This window comes from Cavia porcellus, unplaced genomic scaffold (assembly GCF_034190915.1).
Source record: "Cavia porcellus strain 051 isolate PalLab524CR breed Dunkin Hartley unplaced genomic scaffold, mCavPor4.1 scaffold_23, whole genome shotgun sequence".
NCBI lineage: Eukaryota > Metazoa > Chordata > Mammalia > Rodentia > Caviidae > Cavia > Cavia porcellus.
In genome coordinates, this window is record NW_026947506.1 from 36,343,021 (window position 1) to 36,368,762 (window position 25,742).

The following is a 25,742-nucleotide window of genomic DNA, read 5'->3' on the forward strand; positions in this document are numbered from 1 at the left end:
TTCATATTTGGCATGACATTATTTTTATATTTTCCCTTGGTTTTTGTCTTAGCCACTTTCTCATCGTTGAGACACACACATGACACCCACAATTTAAAGGAGAGGTTTATTTTGGCTTATAGTATGCAGAGGTGTCACCCATAGTCTAAAAACTCTGGAGTAGGAGTGGCCTGGAAGGGCCTGAGTGGAGGGAAGCTGCTTACGTCATGGATGCCAGGAGACAGGGCCACGGGAGGAGCTGGGAAGGGAGATTAAACCCTTCCAGGTCATTGCCATAGAGACCTGCCTCTTCTGACCAGACTGCACCTCCTAACGAGTCAGCTGTCACATCCTCCTAAAGCAGTCACATCCCAGAAGCGCCTTCTATGAGTGCATGGAGTTCTTGGGAGGCATCTAGATAGAACAGTTACTTAGATGTGCTTTCCTTTAGCTCTTTGAACACATTTGAAATAGGTGATTTAAAATCTTTGTCTCCACTGGTACGATGGCGCAGGCCTGTAATCCTAGCACTTAGAGGCTAAGGCAGGAGGACCACTTCAAGTTAGAGGCCAGCCTGGGCTATAGAGCAAGTTCAAGGCCAATCTGAACTAGCAGGACCCTGTCTCTAAATGAATAAATTAATAAAGTAAAATGTTTGCCCAGCCTGGCATGGAGAAGCACGCCTGTGGATGCTGCGCAAGAGGCCGAGGAAGGAAGATCACAAGCTTGAAACCAGTTTGGGCAGCTTATCAAGACTATCTCTAAAAACAAAAACACACAAAAAAGGACTGGGACTGTAGCTCAGCAGTAGGGTACCCTAGTTTCCATCCTTAGACAGAGGAAGGAGATGGACCCTGTCTACTAAGGTCCCCATATGAGCTTCTTCAAGGGTAGTTTATGTTGGCTACTTTTTTCGTGTGTATGAGCCATGTATCTTTCTTTGCATGTCTCTTTTTCTTTCTTTTGTAATGGTGCAAAATGACATTTAAATATTAGAATATTCTCCTTCTGAGGGTTTGTTGTTACTGTTCATTGTTTGATTGACTTTTCTGAGAAAGATCTCTTTCTGAAGTCCTTGTTCTACTAGCTTATCAGTTGGCTATTAGACACGGATTTCTACAAATGCCGAGCCCACCAGGTCTCTGCATCTTTGCTAAGATGTTTGTGCTACTGGGACACACGTTTAATGTTTAGCCAGGACTCCACAACTCTGCCTCAGTTTCACTTGCTGTTTGCGCTGAATATTAAGGGCAGACACATGTTCAGGGCCTTCTCAGGTCTTTCCCAGGCATGCAAAGAGCCTTGCAGATTTCCATGTTGACAATAGGGTTTTTCAAATTCTCTGAGAAGCTTTTATGGTTAGTCTGTTTCGTATTTAATTTGTATCCAGTCACAGGCAGTGAAGGTAAAAGAATAATTGCCTTGAATAGATTTCAGAGTATGGAAAGGAGTTTTCTACAGTCAGTGAACTCAAGTCAGTGCAAACATGACAGCCTTGCAGGTGGGTGTTCAGAAACTTGCAGACAGGTTTCTGTAAGCTCCAGGGCCGTCCTGTCTCCTGTGGCGGCTGCCAGACTGTTGAGTTTTACTCTGATCTTTGTTTGTCATCCCTCCCACCCCCATACTAGGAAGTGAACTAAGGACCTCTGCCCTGGGCTGCATCCTCAATGCTTTTTTTTTATTTTGAGACAGGCTCTTATAAGTCTCCCAGGCTTAAAGTTGCAAACCTCTTGCCTAAGTGTCTGGATTGTAGGTTGCCGGTAGGCATACATGGCAACTTCTGTTGATTTTTAAGGATAGTGCAGGGCTGGAAAGGAGGGAGTGAGACCTGGCCAACTCAGAAGTCCACAAAACTTGTCCTTTTTTAATTTTTTGAATTTTGTTTTGTTTTGTTGAGACAGGGTCTCACTATATAGTTCAAGCTGACCTTGAACTTAGTGTGTAGCCTAGAACTGGAACTCATGACAGTCTTTCTGCCTCAGCCTCCCAAGTGCTGGGATTTCAGGTGTGTGCCTCCAAAGGCTTTTCTTCAGAAGAGTTAAAATTTCTCCTAAATAAACACTTCCCGGTTGCTGCAACCCTTTTATTAATTTCCAACATTCTGAAAAAGTTAATTCTGACAGTTTTGCTGTTCTCATTTCTCCTATGAGGAAAGAGTTTTTGGAGGCTCTCCTCTGCCGTTTTCACTGGTGTCACCCATGTACAACTTTTAGTGAGTGTCATGTTGAGTTGAGGGTTGCCACAGATGGTGTGACATCTGTAATAATGCACACAATCATTTTATTCTCTGGTCATATGTTCTCAACCATTTGTTGAAGTAGAATGTTGCGTTCTTATTCATTCAAAGTGCATCTGGGTGACCTGAGAACGGAGGACACAGCTGAGCCCCAGCTTCCTTCCTTGGCAGAGGGAACAGTTGGTGTTGGCTCTGACAGCCAGATCCACTCTTTGGGTAGACATTACCCTCATTAAGATCATTAGCCAGCCTGCCCCCAGGCTGTGGGCAGATGGATGTGGGAGCCTGTCATTGTGTCCTCAGTGGGGAGAAAGGCCAGACAGCTGCTGAGGAGGTAAAACAACTTTGATAGAAAACTCCGGCGAGATGCTCACCTGTTTTGTCTAGTGAGAGGAAAATGTGATGAGACTTTATAATCCAAGAGTGCTGGGAGTCAGGTTGTTACAGAAAACAGACTGAACAGGAGAAGAAATGACATCGAGGTGGTTTAGGAGGCAGTTTATTACACCAGTGGGCCTGACTAGGATCTCTCCCAGGGTCAGCCCCACCTGGTGGGGTTTTTGGTCTTTTACAGGGAGACTAAGCAGGAGGTACAAAGGCAAATTTAGCGCATTGTGATTGGAGGGTTTGGGGGACATTAATGGGTTGCCAAGGAAGTTTAAACATTTCAAGTCATATTGCAAGGCCATCAATTAAAGCATGGGTTACACAAAGGAACAAATGTTCTTTTATCGGGTTTGTCTGGATAGGGACATGTCCACCTGACTTTGGCAGGCTTTTATTTAAAATTTCAATTTCCCTTTCAAGGTGTTTCCTAGCATGCAGAGTAACCTAATTACCCATGTTTAAGGGGAACAGGATACAAGGTGGGAACTGAGGGGCTGATATCTTAACATTTCCTGTCACCCCAATGGGTGGGATAGGTCCAGAAGGAAGACAGTGGCATGGGCTCTTGTAGAGACCATGGTGGGCAGGTGTGAGAATCTGAGGATGTGGCGGAGGCCTGAGGCCCCGGAGGGTTGGGTGGGCTGCCTAGTGTCGGGATCAGAACGTGGGAAATGAGCATTTGTTTGGCATTGCTGCTGACTCGTGCATGGAAGGAGAGGAGGGGCATAACGTCTGTGTGCTGGGTGTGGTAGAGGGTGGTCGGCAGCACACACCACTGAGGAAGGGCCAGCTGTGGTGTCTCTGGGCTGTTTGCAGGTCCCAACTGAAGAGGCTGCCCCATAACAAGAAACAAATTGTTCAGAAAAACTGCAGTGTGAAACTCAGCTGAATCTATTTTTTAGCTATTTTATTGACATGTAGCGACCATATACAAACAGGTGCCATAGTGTATGGCTTAAAAATATCTTAGTTCTGAGATCAAGAAAAGCTCCCAGAGGACGCCTTAGTTCCCCTTTATCCTCCACCAACCCCTAGTGGTACCCTTTGCTGGCTTCTAACCGTCTAGTTCTGTTTTTCATTTGAAATCATTCAATCTTATGATTTGTTAGGGAATCAATTCAAATCACATGTGGCTGTGCACTCTTTCATTCATTCTTGTGGCTGTATAGTGCTCTGCTGCCTCAGTGTCTTTGTGGTATTAGGGTTGTTTGCAGCTTTGGCTACCAACGAGAAAGCTGTCCCGGGCAGCCTCAGGTGGTCTTCTGTGAGCAGAGGTGGGCATTTCTGAGTGGAGCAGCAGCACCAGGTCACAGGTGTGCCCGCATTAGGGTTAGGAGATGCCCGTAGAGAGATTTACGAAGTGGTTATACTAGTTTTACTACCATTGTTTAAGATTGCCACTTGATCCTCATCCTTGCAAACATTTGTTTTCAAAATTTGACCCATTCTGGGGAATATATTACCTCATTATATTGTTGTTTTCTTTTGTGCTCCTCTTAGGATTAAGTTTGGACCATGTTCATACGTTTAGCCCTTTGGACCCTCCCCTTATCCCACTTCAGTGCAGTCCCTGACACTGTTCTGTGTTTCCTGTTTGATTAGGTAACTTAATAAAGATGCGTGCAGCAGAAATGGAAAAGCCTCTGCTGGAAAAGCAGGCCAGTTCCCCTTCACTAAGGATTCAAGGGGAAGAAAAAAGGGTCCTGTCTGTTTCCAGGCTCCGAGAAGCCTTTTCTCTTCGACACAACACAGAGATCAAATCTCAGGGCCTGGATTCTGCAGATCCAAAATGGAATTCTCCAAAACAGAAAGGAGGTGCACCATCTTTTGGCACCTCAGATCCCACCTCTGGCTGGGCTGTGCAGGGCCCTCAGGAAGAGGTGACAAGTCCCAAGAAGGGCCCCAGGGACTCTGTGGACCCCGCAGAAACAGAGAAGGACTCGGGGCATAGCAGCACCCCAGCTGGCTCTGAGGAAGGGTTTGGCACCCCAGAAACCAAAAGTCACTGTAGCAGTGACCAAACAGTGAGCCCCCCAAAAGACAGATTTCCATGGGACAGTGTGGACTCTTGTGAGCAGCTACTCACAACCGACCACCATCCTCCTGACATGAAATGTCATTTAGACCAAGAAGATGTCCGATATAAATTCAAAGGTTTGACTGATCTCTCATCCCCAAACACCAAGCGTTTTAAAAAGGAAGAAATTCCTTCAGCTGCTGATGTTCCTCAAAAGTTGCTTAATACTCAGAATGTGTCAGTGACTCAGGTTGATGTAGCTATTAAAATTAGTAAGAAAATAGTGCCTCTTACCTTTTCTATGAGTTCTTTAGCTAAACGAGTAAATCAGTTACATCACCAGAAACAGCAGAATGAAGGTGAACAGAATTATAGGAAATTTAGAGCAAAGATTTGCCCTGGAGAAAACCAAGCAGCAGAAGATGAACTAAGGAAAGAGATCAGGTAAAGTTTGTTCTAAATGGTATTCTGGTCACATCTGTGATTGGTTGTTTTGAGTGAACCAGAGGCTGATCCTTGGATGTTTTTGTTCTTGTTTTGTGATGCAGAGGATTGAACTCAGGACCTTTGTGCTGAATCCCCAGCGCCCACCCCCGCCCCTTTTTTCAAAATTTGACACAGAGTCTCATGTTTCCTTGGCTGGGTTGGAACTTGTGATCCTCTGCCTCAGCATCCCAGAGTGCAGGACTGGCAGGCGTGTGCCCCGACTCTCGTGGTGCCTTTTCCTGTCTTCTTTTCTCCTCCACTTAGATGTCATCCCTGTCTGGCTTGGGGTTTGGTGTGGCCCTTTCTGTGCACTAGAATGGCTCACCAGGATTTTGTTGTCTTTCAGGACAGGCCTGTGGGCGGGGCCTTCTCTGCTGCCCTGACCCACCCCTTCCTGATGGACTTGCTGGCCTCCTGTGTGTGTGTGTGTGTCCGTGTGTGGCCCCCCCCCCCCCCGCACAGACTCTAATGTTAGGACTAATTTTTGACCCTCCAGTTTGCTTTGCCATGTATCCTTGCCTGTGCTTTTTCAGTCACCCACTTCACTGCTTCTCACGTGTGTGAAGGATTCTTCTTTTAACAGTGCTCTTCTGCTACCTGGAAACGTTCAAGATTTTTTTTTTCCCTTAGATTTTCTCGGAGTATCTTTTCTAGATTAACCCAAATTAAGCTTGGGCTTCTTTTTTTTTTTTTTTTTTTTTTTTTTTGTCTTTTTCCTTTTTATCGGTACCGGGGATGGAACTCACGACTGCCTGCTTGCAAGGCAGGCACTTTATGCCGCTGAGCTAAACCCCCAGCCCCAAGCTTGGGCTTCTTGACCCCAGTTTCATCACTCTTTCTGAAACTTTTCAGCTTATAGTAACTTCCAGGCATTGAATTTATGGTAGACAACACCATTTCCTGTTTTTCATTTTAATGTGCAGAGAGGTAGGGTTGGCACATGCCTGTGATTCCTACATTCTAGGAGGCTATGGCAAGAGGATCACAGGTTCCAGCCCAGCCAAAGCAAGTTAGACAGAGTTTGGATAAACCAAGCAATATTGTTTCTTTTCCATTGTTTGTTTCAGCTTATATTGGTTTGTTTGTTTCATTACTAGGAATCGAACTCAGTCTTTTTTATACCCTTGAGACAGGGTCTTGCTAAGTCACTAAATTGGCCAGGATAGACCTGAACTTGCAATCCTCCTGCCTCATCTTCCCAGAGTGCTGGAATTTAAGGTGTGTGCCACCATGACACAGATACTTTTTTCTATAGGAGACAGATCTACCAAAGACACTGACAATGTGCATCTTTAGGCAGCATAGAAGCTCCCCAGAGGTCATCCTGCTGGCAGCCAGAGCAGATTCAGACAGTTCTGGAGGAGGTGGAATCAGAGCCAGGGAAGGTGATCACTCAGCCAGTCTCCAGTTTATTGGCTGGCAGTTCTACATGCGCCCACGTGCAACTGCATGTTTCTCCTTGTGCACCGCTAGATTTGGGGGTGCACTAAAGTGTGACGGGAGAACTTTACAAGAAAAGCAGAGCCTCCCTCCTGGCTTCTAGGTGCTCTTTTCTCTCACAGTGCTGTCACTGTGAGGAGCAAGAACCCCCCTGTGTCATGCAGTCTGATCACTCAGCATCTGTACGCTGTAGCCACTCCTGCTCCAGTGGGTTTGTGTAGCCTCCACATTAGAGGATTGAACTCAGAGGATTGAACTGTTCCTTTATCCCTAGAGAAAGCAGCTACTTTGCATGTGCTGTTTTCATACTTCTTAAGTTTAGTAGTTAGCCACTTTTTTATGGATTCATAACTTTATACATTTTCCTGTTCACATCACTGGTGTGTTTGTCTCTTAATTGGACTCGAATAGGAAACTGGTATCCAGAATGGTCCCAGGAGACAGGTCCTCCAGACAGGATTTGAGGATTGCCTTGGTTGTGATGTGGGCTTACACTCTGCAGAACTGTCCGCCTGTAGGGAATAGAGGGCTAGGCGCCGTGGCATGCAGAGTCCACTGTCTTCTGTGGGTGATTGTGATGAAGGCGCTGTGCTCCTCTTGCCTCCGAGCTCCAATACTGGTTGCAGGAGTGATAATCACCAGATGCTAAATCTTCCAGCGCCTAATTCTTGGAATTTTTACCCCTCCAGATATGTGATAGACAAATTTGTTGTTTATTTTAAAAAACAAAATACATACATATATCTATGATGTGCAAGTATAGTATATGAAGAATTAAAGTCTTTTTAAATTAAAAATATGCAAGCAAGATATATATATATATACACACACACACACATACCTTGATTGCTGTATATACACATAATTTATATACTTTGATATACACACACAAACACATGTTCACACACTTATACACACATACCAGATTGTTAATAGTAGTAACTATTTAATCATTTCTGGAGAGTTGGATGAATGGATAATTGGAAAGTTGGGATTGTTACGATTATTGTATGTATTATATTGGTTGTTTTTTAACGGTCTGCTGTTCTATAATCAGAAAAATCTTTTAAAATTAAGTTTATTGGTATGTTTTATGCATATATTGGTCACATTCGTCATAGGAAATTTATGCCTGTGTATGACGTATCTTGATTCAGAAGAGTAATCTTTTGAAATGTTCTACAATTAATATTTTCTACATGCAGTAAAACAATGTTTGCAGAAATGGAGATCCTTGGTCAGTTTAATTTGGGGTTCATAGTAACTAAGCTGAAGGAGGACATCTTCCTGGTGGACCAGCACGCCGCAGATGAAAAATACAACTTTGAGATGCTGCAGCAGCACACTGTGCTCCAGGCACAGAGGCTCATCTCGTAAGTGCACGCGGTTTTGGGAATTTTCACTGCTGTTTCCCGAGTTTCTCCTTATCGAAGATTGAAATACAATATGTGTGTTTACGTGAATACTTAAGTATCTTTTTTCCTATAAGTACCTATGGAGCAGGGTTTTTATTTATTTATTTTGCTGCATGGCATTGAACTCAGAGCTTTTACACTGAGCTACAGCCCCACACACCATTTTTCATTTTAAGACAGATTCTTGCCCCCACTTGATTTGCGCTTGCAGTCTTCCTGCATCAGCCTCTCAGAATACTGGTGTGTGCAAGACACCTGGCTCCACATTGCAGATGTTTGTACTTAATAAGCAGGAGGGCTTATTATGTGCCTGGGGCCTTTGAAGAGATTTACGGTAGTAGCTCATGTCTTCTTCATACACTGCCAGTGTTTACCATTGCCATTGCCGTTTCACAGTGGTAAAGCCGAGGCACAGAAAAGCTGAATAACCTACCCACAGTGTTCTTTAGGTATTGAAGCTTTTTAGGTGCTTAAAAATGTTGCTCACTGGTTGTCCAGAAAATTCTTTTGGGGGTAAAGGGAATTGGGGCACAATTATGTAGTATTTGTGTTTATAGATTGTAGGATTAAAATCAGAAAGGCAGCCCGATCTGCAGGTCAGTCTTCATATCTGTAGCAGGGCAGTTTCCGTGGACAGAGTGTCCCTGCAAAGTTTAGTATTCCTGTTTTTGTCAAATTGAATGCTTTCACTAGCTTTATTCAAGGGAACATGATGGTATATTATGTAAACCAGAAGTCTTTCTTAAAGAAAAGTTATAAATCCAAACGTAGTGGTCCATGCCAGTAATCCAGTACTTTGGGAGGCTGAGGCAGGAGGGTTGAGAGTTTGGACCCAGCCTCAGCAACTTGGTGAGATGTTGTCTCAGAAAAAAGGTTGGGGCAGAGTTGAGGAGGTAGCTCAGTACAGAGTTCAGGGTTCAGTCCCTCAGTGCCACAGGCACACATACACACACACATACAGACACACCCAGACACACACACACTCGTAAATAGATCTGGCCTAGAAGAGTAAACCAGTAAGTAGTAACTCAGCTGGGAAAATACATCTAATTTACTGAGTACCCTATTTCCTGTGTAACATTTTAATTAGCCCTTTAATTAGGGGTAAATGGACAGAATGAAGTCATTTGGTAAACTGCTTTAAAACACAGATATTGCTGCTATTCTCAAAGGTTTTTGTTAGCCATTTTTTATAAATAAGGTCTCGTGTGTGGCATTTCAGGTTGACCCAGGTAATTATGGGCCACTTGGGTCCCAGATGAGCTCTACCCCAGGATTAAAGGATAAAAGCTAAAATTCTACCTTAGCCCGCAGCATTGTGCTGTTTGGTACACTGATTTCCTTAGCATTTCTTAAACCCTCTTACGTTTATCCCCTGTACTTTAGTGGCCTGTAGGGCCATTTAGAATGAAGTGTATCTTTTATGGGTGGTGCTGGGAACATCAGTCCATTGGAAAGAGCGATTTTGCGAAAGTTGTCTGAGCCCCGAATACTCTTCTTGCACCTCTCCTGTCTCTTTATCAAGTTGCTCGCTTGTTCTCAGAGCTCAGTTCAAAGTTTACCTTCTCAGGTGGAGAGGGATCCTTCCTTGGTCCGAGTGCCAAATCTCACGTGTTGTGCAAGTGTGCTTCTACAGCACTGGTGGTGGTGTGTCTTCCTGATTCTCACGTTGCTAGTAGTTTTAATAGATTTGACTGTTCAGCATCTTCCTTTCCCACAGTCTAGGGCAGAGATTTAAGTCTGATTTTGCTCACCATGCTGTTTTCTGCTTTTATCAGTGCTTTTCTTAATAAACCTTCCATAAAGCTAGTAGGGAGATGGAAAACTAACACAGGCAGAAGAAGGAATAGGATAGCAAAACACTTACTTATTGAGTGTTTTCAAATGCTGGTAATGAGCTAACCCAGCTTTTCAACTTAGCTTTATTCTACACTGTTACCCTTTTGGAGAGGATCCAATAAGAAGACCGGGTCATTGTTGGGATTCAGACTGAGAAAAAAGCAAACTATTTTTGTCACTATTTTAACCTCTTAAAAAGAACCTTACAAGGAGAGGAAAACCAGAAGAAGCTCTGTAACACTTACCTGAACACTGAAAAGACATAGAACTGAAAAGTGATTTTCATTTGTATTTTTGAACTGAATTTAAAAGGTTTTTTTGGTTTTATTTTGTTTTCTGTCTTTTTGAGACAGGATCTCACTACACAGTTCAGGCTGACCTTGGGCTCACTTTGTAGCCCCGGCTGGTCTCGAACTTGCAAATGATTCTCCTGCCTCAGCCTCCCAAGTGCTGGGATTACAGGAGTGTGCCATCATGCCTGGCTTTATGAATTTAAAGTACTATAATATCATTTTATTTTTCATTTCTGCTTTAAAGGTAAATATTTGACTTCAAGTTGTAGTTTGAATCTCTTGTTTTTCAGACCTCAGACTCTCAATTTAACTGCTGTCAATGAAGCGATCCTGATAGAAAATTTGGAAATATTCAGAAAGAATGGCTTTGATTTTGTCATTGACGAAAGTGGTAAGTTATTAACTAGGACTATAGATTTGTCTTTTTAGAGTAGGGAATAATCTTTTAAGGTCATGTAGCTCTGTCTATTTTAGAGAGGTGAACAAAGTCCCCCCAGAAAAGCAATGTAAATTGGTCTACCTCTCCTTCAGATGTTCATTATCAACAAGAATCAAGTGACACACATTTCTTACATAGTGGACTTTTCTCAAAATGTTATTCTTTACAGCTCCAGTCACCAAAAGGGCTAAATTGATTTCCTTACCAACTAGTAAAAACTGGACTTTCGGACCCCAAGATATAGATGAACTGATCTTCATGCTAAGCGACAGCCCTGGGGTCATGTGCCGGCCCTCCCGAGTCAGACAGATGTTTGCCTCCAGAGCCTGCCGGAAGTCTGTGAGTAGAGCAAGCCCGCTGCCAGGCCTGCAGGTCTGCTCACTCCTGTGGTCCAGGGAGGTTCTCAGTTCAGCTCCTGATTTGGTCTGGAGCCTGCAGATTGCCATGGGTCATTTTATATAGGGAGCCACATTGAGCAGCTGACAGGTCTGCATTATCTTCAACGTCTAATTCATACTTACTGCTCTTGGGGCTGGGGATTTAGCTCAGCGGCATAAGTGCCTGCCTTGCAAGTGCGTGGTCGTGAGTTTGATCCCCAGTACCAAAAAGAAAGAAAGAAATCAGGGAAACGCATTACATATTTTCTGCTCTTTACTTCCCTGGAGTGGTGTCTCATCTCAGCTTTCATCTGTCCATGCAGTGTTAGCTGTTACTGCTCATCCTGGGCCTTATGGGTAATATGAGCATTAGTCAAGTGAGATTTGTGGCTGCCAGGCCGAGACGATGTAACATATACTCCCGTGGGTCAGTGAGCAGGTATTCTGTTGGGGCCAGGTGAGGCCTTGGGGTTGTGTCCCTGCCACCACTCAGATTGGTGATGGGGAGCATTAGCACTGCTGGGTGTTGGCCTAGTATCCTTTAAAGTGACTGACTGTGTCACCTGGCCAGGTTTTCTTTATGTGACATACATTCCTTGAGTTCCCACAGTAGAGCTTGCCTTATTACCAGGTGAGGAAACAGAGCTAACTAGACAGATGAGGTCCTGACCCATGAGGAGCTAATGTTTTAGTGGGGAGAAATAGACATAAACAAAAATAAATGGTGCCTCAGAGGCCACGGAGTAAGAGACTGAAGCAGCCTGTTGGAGTAGGAGCAGCCGTAGGAGAATGAAGAGAATGGGGGATGGGTGGTCGGGAACAGCTGAGCAGCTGTGTGACAGGACGGGTGCCATCCCCTTGGGCAAGAAAGAGATCCAGGCTGGGGACGGGGCTTGAGCAGAGCCAGAGGTGGGCTGGAGAGGGCCAGGAGGGGTACGCGGTGGCCAGAGGACCGACCACACGGAGTCACTGCTCGTGGAGGGACCCAGGCATGTGCCTCCCGTGATGGACCTGCCAGGGAGAGAGCTGCCATGTGGTGGCTGCCCCAGTAGTGAGGGGAGGGGCGCAGAACAGGGAGTTAGAGCTCTGCTGTAGATGAGCGGTAGTGAGGCCACATTCAGCTGCGAACAGGGTGTGTGCAGACAGCACATTTGAGAGTCCAGGGCTCCAGGGAAATGTGAAGTGCACAAACTCGGGTGGGTGCAATTACCCCAGAGAACAGTCTGATTTAAAGAGTGGCTAGGCGTGGTGGCACACACCTAAAATCCTAGCATTCAGGAGGCTGAGGCAGCAAGATCATTGCTATTTGAGGCCAGTCTGAACTATGCAGTAAGACTGTCTCCAAAAAAAAATAGAAGCGCACCCGAGCCCCAGACCTGACTTGCAGGCACAGATGCTTCTTTGATGAAGACCTCATGTTGACCTTCCAGTCTTGGAGCCAGTGGGCATTGGCAGGGGCCGCCAGTGCTCATACCGAGCACTTTAACAGTCTGTGTCTTGGTGATTCAGAGGGCTGTGGACCCACAGCTGCTGTCCTGCTTCTCCTCCCCCATCCTGCTTCAGTTCTTCCTGCTCTTGTGTTGGCCCTGATGGGCATCTTTTGTCACACTCCTCCACATTCTGCTCCAGGCCATCTTCACACTCACTCATCTCCTGCCTTCCTCACGCTTCCTGCTGCTGTGCCCTGCCTGAACCTGTCACCTCTGCTCCTCTCCTGTCCTCAAACGCCCCCCTCCCCAATGTGTGACATCTGTCTGGCTTCTCTTACCTTGTTTATTGTCTGTCTGCAGTGGGGCAGGGCCCTCTTCTAGCTGCAGCCTTGGGACTGTTCTGGTGCCTGGTGCTATAGGAGGAAAAACGGTGACCAACAGGTGTCCCTGTTCTTCAGGGTCACAGTATTCAGGTCTGTGTTGTATTGTCTGTCCCTTTCCACATGCATGCCAGAGAGAGCAGAGCTAGAGCGAGGGACAAGTGTGCTGCTCCTTTGAGAGTGGCCAACCCCTTTGAGCAGGAGCCCTGTGGAGGAGTATGGCCCAGGGACAGCCAGGCCCACGGTCCGTGCAGAACAAACAGGGCACCTCTGTGGCTCAAGTGGGACTGTGAATGCTGAGAGATGTGGGCATGAAGCCCAGTGATGCCACATTAGTGGATGACAGGAGCAAGGAAGGAGCCTAGCAGTGTGCCTTTAACAGGCACCCCGACTGCTGAGTGAGAATGCGTAGGGGTGCTGCTGTTGGCCAGATGCAGATAAAAGGTGCTGCAGCTGCTGGGAGCACTTGGCTTCCGGACGAGTCAGGTTGGTATCACTGGAAGAAGTGGTGCCACGATGCCAGGGCCGAGGAGTCCTTGAGTCCACAGAGAAGTGAAAGCCAGAGACTCTTGGAGAAAGGTGTTTCAGAGATTGTTGTTGAGCTGCTGTAGTCTTATCCAGTCTTAGAGAACAGTGCTTCTGAAAAGTACTTTAAAACTGTAAACCGTTGTGTCTCGTACTCAGGTGATGATTGGAACTGCTCTTAACACAAGCGAGATGAAGAAGCTTATTGTCCACATGGGCGAGATGGACCACCCCTGGAACTGTCCCCACGGAAGGCCAACTATGAGGCACATCGCCAATCTCGAAGTCATCTCTCAGAACTGACATATTGCACTTCGTAAAATTAGAAATTTTATTACAGACTTTTCTGTTTGGAAAGACAGGGTCCGAAGTAACATTTTATTTTATTTTTTTGTTTCAAAATTAACCTGCTACTTAAAAAAGTGTACCATGTAGGGACTGGGGATTTAGCTCAGCAGCATAAGCGCCTGCCTTGCAAGCAGGTAGTTGTGGGTTCGATCCCAGGATATCGATAAAAAGGAAAAAAGACAGAAAAAAAAAAAATGTACCATGTGGATTTAAAAATGATCTTATGCTAGATGCAGTGGCTTGTGCCTGTTTGGAGGCTGAGGCCAAGAGTTCCAGAGCAGCTGGGGCAACAGAGTGAGCCCCTGTCTCAAAAAAAGAAAAAACCTTGGAGAATTTTTTCAAACCATGTGAAGCACTGCTGGAACAATTCTTGTTCTATAATATGTGTGTGTGTGAGCGTGTGCGCATGAGTGTGTGTTTACAGGCAAGAATACATTTTTAAAATACAAAAGTACTTTGGAAGTTAACCCAGACCTGCACTCTGGCTGAAAGTATTTTATTCTACAACTTTTAGTTCTCAGTGATAAATTCATATTGATTTAACTTTATAAGTTTAAAATGATGGTCCTTTTGGGTTAGTGTTACTAACCCTGATGCATATTAAATTTTAGAAAGGAATAATTTAAAAAAATTCTAAGGCGTGTCTTGGCTGGCTGGAAGGAAGTGAGTGGGCGGGCCTGCAGTCACTATTGTTAATGTTCCCCAGCACAGCCAGCTTCGAAATGCTATTCTAGTCAGGAAAGAAGAGTTTGGCTTTTCTGTAACTTCATGCTGTAATTTGGTTTCCTCGAGGTGTGAACTGTGGGAATCTGGTCTCATTTGAACTGTGGCAAAAATGGAAGTAAAAAATGCCCTTGGTGGAGTCTAGATGGTGGTTGGGTCCAGGGATGACAAGTGCAGGCACCCCCACTGCCACCCCGTGCCCTGTGGGGGGAGCAAGGGCTTCCCAAGGGTAGAATTCCTCAGCTGTCAGGAGGTAGTAAAGGGACAGCTGTTTTCATTCATGGCATCAAGCTCTGTGCTGGTGTGTGGCATCTACAGGATCTCAGTTAATAGTCACAGCTCTGCAAACTGGGAATGGGGATATAATAATGGCCCCCCAATGATGGCTGTGTCCTAATCCCAAGAACCTGTATGTCACTTTATATGGCAAAAGGGATTCTACAGATGTGATATTAAGTTATGGACATTAGGGTGGAGAGATTGTCCTCTACTGTCTGATGGGCCCACTCTTGTCACATAAGTTCATCGAAGTGGAAGACTGTTCCCAGCTGGCCCGCGAGATGCACCAGTGCTGATTTAGAAGGGCACCACCAGCCAAGCGACGCTGGGAGCCTCTGAAGCTGGAAGGCAAGAAGACAGGTCTTCTGGAGCCTCTAGAAGGAACCAGCCCTGTTAGAACTGTAAGATAATAAACGTGTGTTCCATCAAGCCACTAAGTTTGTGTTTTAATTCTTTAGGACAGCAATGGAAAACTAATGTCTGAATTTTTCCTATTTTATGGAATAGCGGAACAAGGCAGTCTCAGGTCAAGTGCATTTAGCCCCAGCCAGCCTGTTTGTCTGCCAGCCTTTTTGTCCTGGTCTTCAGGGACTGAGAAGCAGGGGCAAAATGCCACGCTGGGGTGCAGCTTACTGCTGTGGCCCCTTTAAGAGCGATGGGGGCGGGGCTTGTGGCTACCGTTGCTGGGGAGACAGCACAGCGGTTCCTGACTCCAGGGCCACCTCTGTGCCCTAGCCTTGGAGAGCCACTGAGTGTCCAGTGGGACAGTGGCCCTGGCCGGCCTCATAACACAGACTCCTGAGACCTGAGAACGTGCGTGTGTACGGTTGAGAGGGTCTGGAGTCTCGGAGAGAAAAAAGCGCCCTTTGCATCTCTGATAGCCTCTGAGAACAGAAAAAAATAACAAAAACTCAGTGAGAAAGTTTGCATATATTTGTACTTCGACAGAAGACTGAAAGCCTATCGTAAGGGCAGGCTTATGTCCAGGTAAGTTGGTGAGAGTGGCTTGGGCTGAATCACCCAGGAACCAGAATCGGGGTCTTGGAGAGGGTACACTGTAGGGAATGGAAAGGAGGAATGAGGGAAAAGAGAAGCCTGGAGGTGGCGTTCAGCTAGCAAACCGGGTACCCAGGGGATGCTGTCCTGACAGGCCAGCAAGGAATGCCACCCCCACGCCAGGGCCCCCGAGCAGGAGCCTGTCTTTGCGTCTCAACTATGGGTCTGGCCAGAAGCACTAGGAGGTTTTCTTGGGGCCTGTTTTTCAGGGTTGGGAAAGGTAATGCCCCTTTCAGAACCCAGCCCCAACCCTGCAGCCCTGAAGCAATGTTGAGCACATCCTTTCTCCTCTAGCGTGTGAGGTGTGCTCAGCATTGGCGCTAGAGCAGGCAGCCAACTTTGTTCCAAGTTCAAAAATGAAAGTGACAGGACGACCCTTCCCTCTATCCACTGCTGTGTATCACGGTGATTTTTCTGTGCTTTATCCCATTGAATCCTTACCATGAGACAAGGTAGTTACTCCTATTTTCTATCTGAAGTAGAAGGAGTGTAAACAACTTGCTTAAGGATGCAGAGCTGGTAATAGGTGATGCAGTAGCCTGAATCCAGCGTAGAGCACTTTACCAAGCTAGCATATTAAAGAGAGGAGCTGTTGGGGTCAGGGATTTAGCTCTGTGGCATAGGCACCTATCTGGCCAGTGCGAGGTCGTGAGTTCAATCCCCAGTACAATGAAAAATTTTAAAAAGGCTGAATTGATAGCATGCGAAGCTTAGAGGTTATGCAGTCATTTCATCAATGATTACTCTTCCCACTGCAGTACCATTTGAAAGAAATAATGTTAGATGCTGGTTCTAATGTTTAAAAAAATTAGTAACAACTAGCGCAATTTTAATATTTTTATAAACTCATTTGTAATTATTTTCAGGCGTTAGGATAATGATAATGGTGGTTGTACGCTAACACTAAAGTTTTACAAATGAAAGCCCTGACTATTTATAGATTGAATTTTTGTTTTCCAGATAATACTGTGCTTGAAAACAAATAGATGTCAAACAAAGGAATCATTGGATATTTATATGTGTAAAGCAAACTAAAACTTCCAAAGACAATGGTGAAAGAAAAGAAAAAAGCAGACAAAAAAGGCGATAAATCATCGCGCTCTCCCTCATCCTTCTCTGATAACCCAGAGTTATCCAAGCAGGATACCAACATCCCTAGGCAAGAAATATCCCCAGTTGCCGTCCAGCCATTGGAAGTACCAATAGAGCCCGAAATGATTCAGGAGGATGAAGATACCACCCAGTATGAAGAGCCCATTCTGACCAAACTCATAGTGGAAAGGTGACTTCCACGGGATGTGACAGGATTGGGCCCTGAGAACTGGGCTTTCTTGAAAGTGGGGTTTGCCGCAAACATGTGATGTCTCACACATTTATGATCATCACACATTGTCTCTGCTCCGAAAATGATTCATCTTCCCAGCTGTGCCTCTGTGTGGTGCTGGTTTTGTTCCCCTGAGGTCTCTATCACTTTCACCCTCTTGGCAATCTCTTGCTGTGGCTTTACTTGCCATCTCTCTAGGTGATGGTAAACAGCTTTTGTTTTTGTGCTGCTGGGGATCTGGGTCTTGCACCCCAAGCACTACTGAGCCACCCTCCCAGCACCACCCCCTTAAAGTTTTTGAGACAGAATCTTGCTAAGTTGCTCAGACTAGCCTCTGATCCTTCTGTCTCAGCTTCCTGAGTATTTGGTATTATAGACATACACCAACATGCCTGAAAAAATCTATTTTCTTTAGCATAGTGCACCTAGAATTTCAGATTCAAATTTTAAACTCTACTGGATATCTACTGGAGTCAACTGGACTCAAACTCTCCGTGTCCACAAGTACAGGACTGCTGAACTTAGGTCTGGATTTGAGTCTTAGCTCTGTAACTTCAGGCCCACTCATGAGCCTTGCAGAACCCTAGGTTCTTCCTTAGGGAAAGCACAGGAGACCCTGCATCTTAGCAGGTTACTGGGTACATCACTATTTCTCTCCCCTGTTAGTGTTTCCAGTGTTCCCTACTGGAACGGTACCACCGTTTTCAACACTCCAGGCTTGAAATCCTAGAACTCCTCTCCTTTCTTGAGTCTTCATGCTTCTGTCATTAGTCTTTTCCCTTTGCAGAGACTCTGTTCTACTTAATGAGGTTATAATGCTCATTTCCTTAAGACTTCCCTGCTCCCAACCCTTCTCTGGGGCCTTCCTAAAGCATGGCCATTTATACCTCTCCCTGTGTGAATTACCTACCACCTTGTAGCAGATCACCCCAAAGCTTTGTAATATACAGCTGTAAATGAAACCTTGTGTGTTTCTGGGGTCCAGATCCACAGCTGGATGTCTGAGATCAGGTTTCTCGGGGTTCCAGTGGAGATGCTACTCCCGGATACTGCTGTGTGAGGCTTGACAGGCCCAGAGGATCTGCTTCCCCGGGAGCTCATTGTCATGGCTGTTGGCAAGAGGCCTGGCCTCAGGATTTCATCACATGGGCCATCTGAGTACACGACATAGCAGCTTCCTTCCCCAGAGAGGACCCAAGGGTGATCTAAGGGTAAAAACCAAAGCATTACTACATCTGTGACATACTCTAAGACTTATTTTGGAAGTCACTCTCATCTTTTCCACAATAATCCAGTGGTCCCAAGGTCAGCCCTATTCCATGGGGTATAAATACAAGGAGAGAATTATGGGAAGCCATGTGGGACTTGGCCTCCCACTCCATTTCTTTACCATCCTTAAGTTTCTTCTCATTGTCTATAGAATAGAATTTCTTGACCAGGGCTCTGATCCCCACCAACCTCACCCTCCCCTCCCAACTCAGAGCCCAGCAAGCATCTCAATGTGGATTCCACTTGGTCCTGTCTGCTTCACAGCCTGCCCTTCCTGAGAAGACCAAGTCCCAGCTGCTCCTCAAACCCCAACTCTTCCTGTAATTTCTCTAAACTTTAAAGCCCTTCAATCATGTTATCATCTCTGTGACTCATCACTGTACTTATTTTCTTTTATATGGGATTCTGCCGTGGCATCCAACACCAGAACTTAGGCCCTAGCCGTGGAGCCACTTGGTCAAGATCCATATAGCTAGTGTGTACCTACCTGTTCATAGCTGTTGCTGAGCCTTATCGGTGGTATGAAAAAGTATGAAACATGGTCCACACAGGAAGTAATTCTTTTCATATTGGGCTGTTTTTAGTGAAGCTTTGAGACCAGTGTGTGTGAGTGAGCCTGAGAATGTGGGAAATTGCAGTTACACTCAGGCAGGAGCCCCAGAAGAGATGTCCTGACGCAGCGCGGGGTCCCCAGTCAGAGCATCGGCATGTATGGGTGCTTTTCGGGGGATGGGAGGTGTTGATACTGCTGTTTGGAGCTGTGAGTATTCTCAGAAATCCTTTGCATGTTCTTCATTGATTGCTTTTAATTCCTGAAGCCATGTATACTCCTCTTGACAAGTGAAATAATGCGAAAATGTGTTAATCATCCCCCCACTGAATTCAGATTTCCCTCTCTTTGTCTTTCCCTGGTTGCCACGGGTTCTTTTGTTTGGGGTTTTCTGTTTTTGTTATTACTGTGCTGGGGTGGTACCCAGGGCCTCATGCATGCTAGGCAAGTGCTCTACGCTGAGACATACTCCAACCCACCCAAGTTAATTATAATAAAGTTGTAAATTTCCTGACATTGGCATTAACTAGAGCCTCTAAAAGAGAATTAAATAATTGGCAGTAAAAGCAGATTTCATGCTTAGCTCTTGATTTTAACAGAATTGTTCTAAAAATCATACATGCTGGTTTTTGGTTATAAGTAGTTTATTATGTTTAAGTAGTTTCCTCATATTATAACAGGGTTTTTGTTTTGTTTTGGTGGTACTTGGGATTTAACCCAGGGCCTGTTCACTGTACTCTAGCCCTTTTTTGTTTCTTGAGACAAATCTTGCTCTAAATCACCAAGTTCCACAGGCTGGATTGTAACTTGAAATCTTCCTGCCTCAGCCTCCCAGAGGGCTAGGATTACAGTCCTGTACCACCATGCTGGGCCAGAATTTTGTTTTTAGAAATGATTGCTAGATTCTATGAAGTAGCTTTCTATCATTGTGATATACACATGTGGTTTTTCTTCTCTAGTTTGCTGATGTAATTTTGTTTCTCTAGATTTTCTTAGATTATATTTCCATTTCTATAGATTTTTCTAATGTTGAATCTTCCTTGGATTCATGGAAAAAGCCCAACTTGGTCACACCTTGGCCTATTTTCTTCTCATCTCAGAAGCCCAAAGATGAATTATGTGACAAGTCATGCATTATCCCTTTGGATCCGAGCTAAAACTCTGGTCTGCCTTTTCCAAAGCACATCCTTTCCTCTCTGCCATTCTTTCATATTCTTTTTTATTTCATCAATTTTGAGACAGGATCTCAGTAGGTTGCCCAGGCTGGACTCCCAACTTGCAGCCCTCCTGCCTCAGCCTCCCAGAGTGCAGGAATTACAGACATGCAATGCCAGGCTCAGCTTCTGTTTCCTAACTCTATGTTTTAACCTCCTGTCCCCTGGCTTTTCACATCCCTGGTTACCTCCAGCTTCATTTCTTCACAGGTACGAAGGGGAGAAAGTCTGTGGACTGTACGAGGGAGAAGGCTTTGCAGTCTTTCAAGGTGGTAGCACCTACCACGTGAGTCACGTGCTGGCCTGCAGGGCCGGGAGGAAGGGGTGGGATGATAGTTTATGTTTCAGTACTGATAATCAGATCCAAGGCTTCTTCACTGAGCCACAACCACAGCCCTCGCTTTTTTGAGACAGTGTCTCCCTAAGTCCCAAGTTGCCTGGGCGGGACTAGAATTGGAACCCTCCTGCCTAGAGTGACAGTTTCAGATTTTCAGGTCTTCAGTCAGTGTGCCTGGTTATTTAAAGGAATTGCAAGGACTTCATGCTGATTTTATCCCAAATCCTGACTGCATACTTAAAGTATGACTTAGGATAACTGAAGTAGTCATTGGAGCTTTTTCTTGTACTTGATTTGGATCTGTTTTAGTTCCCTCACTAAAGCAAACACAGTTTTCCCTTGGTATCTTTTGGGGGTTGGTTCTGGGACTCCCCTCGGACAGTAAGTTTTTGGATACTGTGGTCCCCTATGTGAAAAGGGACGGTGTTCATGTAGAACCTACATCCTCCCACTTACTGTGTGTCACCTGTAGGTGGCTGATAGTACCAAGTACAGTGTAAACGCTGTGCCATGTAATGGTTGTTCTGCTGTACTGTTTAGGCACTAATGCTACCTACCCGTTGTAGGCCCAGCTACATTGTAAACATCACTAACAATGTAACTGTTTTTCTAAAAGTTTTCTCTCTGTTGGTTCTATGCCCAGAATACAGATTCAGAAGTTGTGAATTAGAAAGCCACCTGAAATCCCAGTGTTGCTGTTATTTTTCCATAAATATGTTGAATTAGCCATGTTTCTTTCAAGCCTTGAATAGATCTGTGAATATTCTACATAAGCTCCCCCACCCCCAATACTGGGAATTGAACCCTTTGCACTGAGCTACATCCCCCGTCACCTCCTACCCCACCCTTTTTAAAGACAGGATCTCACTACACTGCTAAGTTTCCCAGGCTGGGCTTCAACCTCTCATCCTCCTGCCTCAGCCTCCCCAAGTACTAAGATTACCACCGTACTTAGCATATCTTAGGACTTTTAGAAATACACATTCTGAGACTGAGGACCAAACCTGTATGAGTGGGAAGCCTGGGTGGGCCTGGCAGTCTATCCTTTAAGAAACCCTGATGATTGTCACGCATGGCAGCACCTGAGAACCATCCACCCTGCCTCTGACCAGGTGATCCCAGGAAAGAACTAGATGTCACTTTCTCCTTGTTTGCTCTGATTGCTTTTGGATATTCAGGTGTGTTTTTCCCCCGACCAGTTCCTACCGATGAGCAGTAGACACTAGATGTACATTAACTGCCCTTGGCTGCCCTGCATGTGTGAGTCCACATCCGCAGAGTCAGCCGACCACAGGCTGAACATATCTGGGGGAGCAATTGTGTCCATGTTGAACGGCACATCCTTTTTCTTGTCGTTATGTCCTACACCATACAGAACAAGGGCTATTTCCCTGGTGTCTGCAGTTGCTGCTCTCATCCATAGTCTAGAGATGATCTAAAGTATGCAGATGGGTTTGGATGTGGCTCGGTGGTAAGCTCATGCTTAGTACTGGGTTTAATCCCCAGCGTGAAAATGAACAAACAGGAGGGTGTGTATAGGTCACCTGCAAAAATGCTCCACCATTGTACTTCTGTCCCACCATTTTCCATGAGAGACGTGAGCATCCCGTCTTTGGAGTCCGTGGGTGAGGAGGGACGGCTGGATGCTGTGTCTCCACACGTCTGTCAGCACGTGTGTGTATCCACATACACACAGGAATGATTCCCAGCGAGGGAAACAGATGAAAGTGCGAATCTAAAAATGTGGTAATAAAAAATAAAAAAGGGGCTGGGGATGCAGCTCAGTGTGAAGACCCTGGATTTAACCCCTGAGCCGCCTGCCTCCAAAAAGCCCCTTCAATGTTTGGGCTGCTTGTAGGGGTCCACACCTGCACTCGGGAAAGCTGAGGCAGGAAGGTTACAGCTTTGAATCCAGCCGGGCAATCATCAACTTAGTGAGACACTCCACCAAAAAAAATAAATCAAGGGCTGGGACGTGACTCCTCAGTGCAAAGGCTCTGGGCTCCATCCCAGCACTGCTACGTAGGTAGATAAATAAAGTTTAAGAAAAAATCTGACATGCAAGATGGAAACATTTGAATACTATTGTGCTTCAGAGTCTTTTAGTAACCTGCTTAGGAGAGGAAGACTGCCGTGTTCCATTGTAGGGATCGCTGATTTTGATCTTTCTGAGCTCCTCTGCAGACGGAGCAGGACACGATGCCATTCAGGCTGTGGCGCTGTGAGCTGGGGCCGGGTGGGCTGCGGCCCTGCGGCCGCCTGCTCAGGGCTTGCCGCTGTCTTGTTTCCAAGGGTCTGTTCTCAGAAGGACTCATGCACGGACAAGGGACTTACATCTGGGCCGACGGGTTAAAATACGAGGTAAGGTGTATAATGAATTACAGTGGCAGGCGCCCACGGTTAGCCTAGCGCGGGAAAAGCGGGGCTCTAAGCCAAGGCGCAGGAGCAGAGGGTGGGTGGTGTGGTGGCTGCATAGCAAACTCTGGGGGCAGTAACTCTGGAGGTGTCTTGTGTGTTTGTCCTGTGCACACGGCGCACGTACGTGTGCCCCTGTGGAGTTCTGTGCACACAGGGCACACGTACATGTAGTTCTGTGGGGTGCAGTGTGCACACAGAACACATGCATGCATTTTACCCTCCGGCTTTTTACAAACGCAAACATAATTTATTATACATTCTCTTCTCTTGATCCTGGACACAGACCACATGTTTTCCACTAGGTGAATTTTGCTTAACCCCTCTTTTTGGGAGTATGTTGGGGTTTTTTAATTTTTATTTTTTTTAAAAATTTTTTGTGGTACTCAGAATTGAACTCAAAGGCCTATGTACTGTGCTTTATCCTCAGTTCCTTTTTGTTTTGATTTTGAACCTGTTTCTTGGAAAGTTGCTAAGCTATCCAAGCTGAGTTTGAACTTGCAATCTTCCTGCCTCAGCCTCCTACAGTGGTAGAATTATAGGCATGTGCCACCACCATTGCCTGGCTTGAATGTATCTTTTTAAAGTGCTTGTCAGGAATGTCTCTTTGAGAGACTCTAAAAATCTCACTTATGGAGATACTAGCAACATGGTGTTTATAAATGGCACCAAAGACATACATTTATTTATTTATTTATTTTTGGTCTATTTTTGAGGCAGAGCTTCACTATATGGTTCAGGCTGACCTTGAACTCACTTTGTAGCCCAAGCTGGCTTCAAATTCACAGGGATCTTCCTGCCTCAGCCTCCTGAATGCTGGGATTACAGGTGTGTGCCACCATGTCCAGCTTACCAAAGATGTTTAAAACACATGCACAGAACAGCTCACTCAGATATCAGCCAGGCAAGCATGGGAATGAAGGCAGGCTGGGCCCCCAGTGCAGGAGATGTGCTGCAGAGGAGCAGGGAGGGGCTGACCATCGGGGATTGGGCCCCAACAGTGGCTGGGGGGCTTCCTTCCCCATGTCGCGCTAGCTCCTTCCCATAGAGCTGACATTCAGGGTTTCTGACCATTGAATGGCAATTTGCCATGGAGCCCCCTGGAATCCAGGTCCTGCCATGGACACAGAGCCCTGCCCCAGCCCAACAGTAGGGTCCCCAGGCTCTCACAGAAGTGTTCTCGGGCAGGTCAGACAGCATGATTCTGTCCTCTTTCCCCTGCTGGCTTGGCTGTGACGTCCAGTAGGTTCAGACTCCTGGGAGACACAGCTGGTGGCACTGCAGGTGGGTGGACATCCTGGGCCACAGAGCCAGTGCTCCGGGGGTGCCGGGGGTGGAATGGCCACCTGACCTGTCTGTGGAACACTTGGATGAGCCGGAGGCAGAAGGGTTTCCACTGGTGACCACCAACTGGCTCATCATCCAGCTGCCTGGGGGCGGGCCAGGAATTAGCTTCCTCCTGGTGAGTTCCAGGACTGCAGTTCCCAAGGTCAGGGTGGCAGCCACCGCTTTACCCTAAGCTTCCCGAGCTGTGTCTGCACATAACCTAACATTTTACTCTGCTGGGCGTCCACCTGGTGGAGGCCTCAGAGGAGAGGGAATGGAGCTGCTGAGAAGGAAGGAGGAGGGAGGGACAGCGGTGTGGCCAATTGTGTCCGTGGGACAAGAGCCAAGAGCAGAGTCCGTGGGCAGGAGATGTCCCCACCGGCCCACAGGATGAGGGTCCCTGCACTACCTCCTTCCTTCACTCCTTCACTCCGCATGCTACAGCTGTGTTCCAGGATGCCTCAACTCCTTGCTATGGCCAGGCAAAGGTCCATTGTCAGTATGTAGCGTCGTGTGTCTGTCACCCACCTGTTGGGCTGTCCTTACCGTTGGATGGTCATGAATATGTGTCCAAGTGCTTCCTCTCAGTTCCCTTTCTCCCTAGGGGGACTTTGTGAAGAACATGCCCATGAACCATGGTGTCTACACGTGGCCTGACGGCAGCAGGTACGAAGGAGAAGTGATAGACGGCTTGAGGAACGGATTTGGGGTCTTCAGGTGCAGCACACGGCCCGTGTCCTACATCGGCCTCTGGTGCCATGGCACGAGACACGGGAAGGTGGGTGAGGCGGCCCTGAGGCGCAGTCCTGCGGGAATCAGGATCGCAGCTGTGGCAGATGGCAGTGTTGAGAGAAGGGTCACGTACTGTAGGGTGAACCTTTTTAATGTTTGCGTTCAGTGCATTCACAGTGTGGTGTGACATCTCCTCTGTCCGTCCCCAGACCTGTTTGTCGCCCCAAAATAAAGCCCTGGGCTGCGGAGGCAGCTACCCATGTCCTCTAACCACCTTCCCTGCCAGTCATCAGCCTGCTCAGTGTCTCTGTGGGTTCACCCATCCGACAGCTGGTTTTCTCTAGTTTGTGTGTGTGTGTGGTGACTGAGGCTTGAATGCAGGGCCTTATACATGCCAGGTGCACTTTCTCATACTAAGCAACATCCTTAGCAAGTTTCTTTTTGGGTTTTTATTTTGTTTTGTTTTTTTGGCAGAGTTTCACTATGCAGTTCAGGTAGCCTTGAACTCCCTTTGTAGCTCAGGCTGGCCTCGACTCAGTGATCCTCCTGCCTCAGCCTCCTAAGTGCTGGGATTACAGGCCTCTGCCACCATATCTGGCCATCCTTAACATTTTTTCAAATCTTATTTTTAGAGAAACTAAATTGCCTCAGCCTTCAGTGTAATTGGGATGAAAGATATACACCACTGATCCCAGACTGATATTTTATATAAATGGAATCATATACTATGTGACTTTCTGTGTTTGGATGTTTCTACTTAGTATAATATTTTCAAGTATATCCGTGTTGTATCATGTGTCCACAGTTCCTTTTTAATAGCAAAGTAATATTCCACTATTAGTATTAATTTTGATCATCTATTCACTTTTCTGTAGATGGACATTTGTGCTGTCTCTATTTTTTGTCTTGTTTTGCTGTCTTGTTTT

At 46.1% G+C, this 25,742-nt stretch overlaps 2 protein-coding genes across 6 annotated transcripts in view; both read left to right on the forward strand.

The window, feature by feature from the left end:
- Positions 1-15,022, forward strand: part of Pms2 (PMS1 homolog 2, mismatch repair system component) — a 28,439-nt gene extending 13,417 nt beyond the window's left edge. For both annotated transcript variants that reach the window (XM_003470031.5, XM_063234146.1), the window contains 5 exons: positions 4,205-5,063; positions 7,751-7,918; positions 10,383-10,483; positions 10,701-10,870; positions 13,403-15,022. In XM_003470031.5, the coding sequence (XP_003470079.2) occupies positions 4,205-5,063; positions 7,751-7,918; positions 10,383-10,483; positions 10,701-10,870; positions 13,403-13,546 (1,442 nt within the window). In that variant the 3' untranslated portion in view covers positions 13,547-15,022. The remainder of the gene's footprint in view (positions 1-4,204; positions 5,064-7,750; positions 7,919-10,382; positions 10,484-10,700; positions 10,871-13,402) is intronic.
- A 118-nt stretch (positions 15,023-15,140) lies between these two features.
- Rsph10b (radial spoke head 10 homolog B) overlaps positions 15,141-25,742 on the forward strand; it is a 48,036-nt gene continuing 37,434 nt past the window's right edge. For all 4 annotated transcript variants that reach the window (XM_063234147.1, XM_063234148.1, XM_063234149.1 and 1 more), the window contains exons 1-5: positions 15,141-15,580; positions 16,610-16,931; positions 20,217-20,292; positions 22,636-22,704; positions 24,689-24,862. In XM_063234147.1, the coding sequence (XP_063090217.1) occupies positions 16,699-16,931; positions 20,217-20,292; positions 22,636-22,704; positions 24,689-24,862 (552 nt within the window). In that variant the 5' untranslated portion in view covers positions 15,141-15,580; positions 16,610-16,698. The remainder of the gene's footprint in view (positions 15,581-16,609; positions 16,932-20,216; positions 20,293-22,635; positions 22,705-24,688; positions 24,863-25,742) is intronic.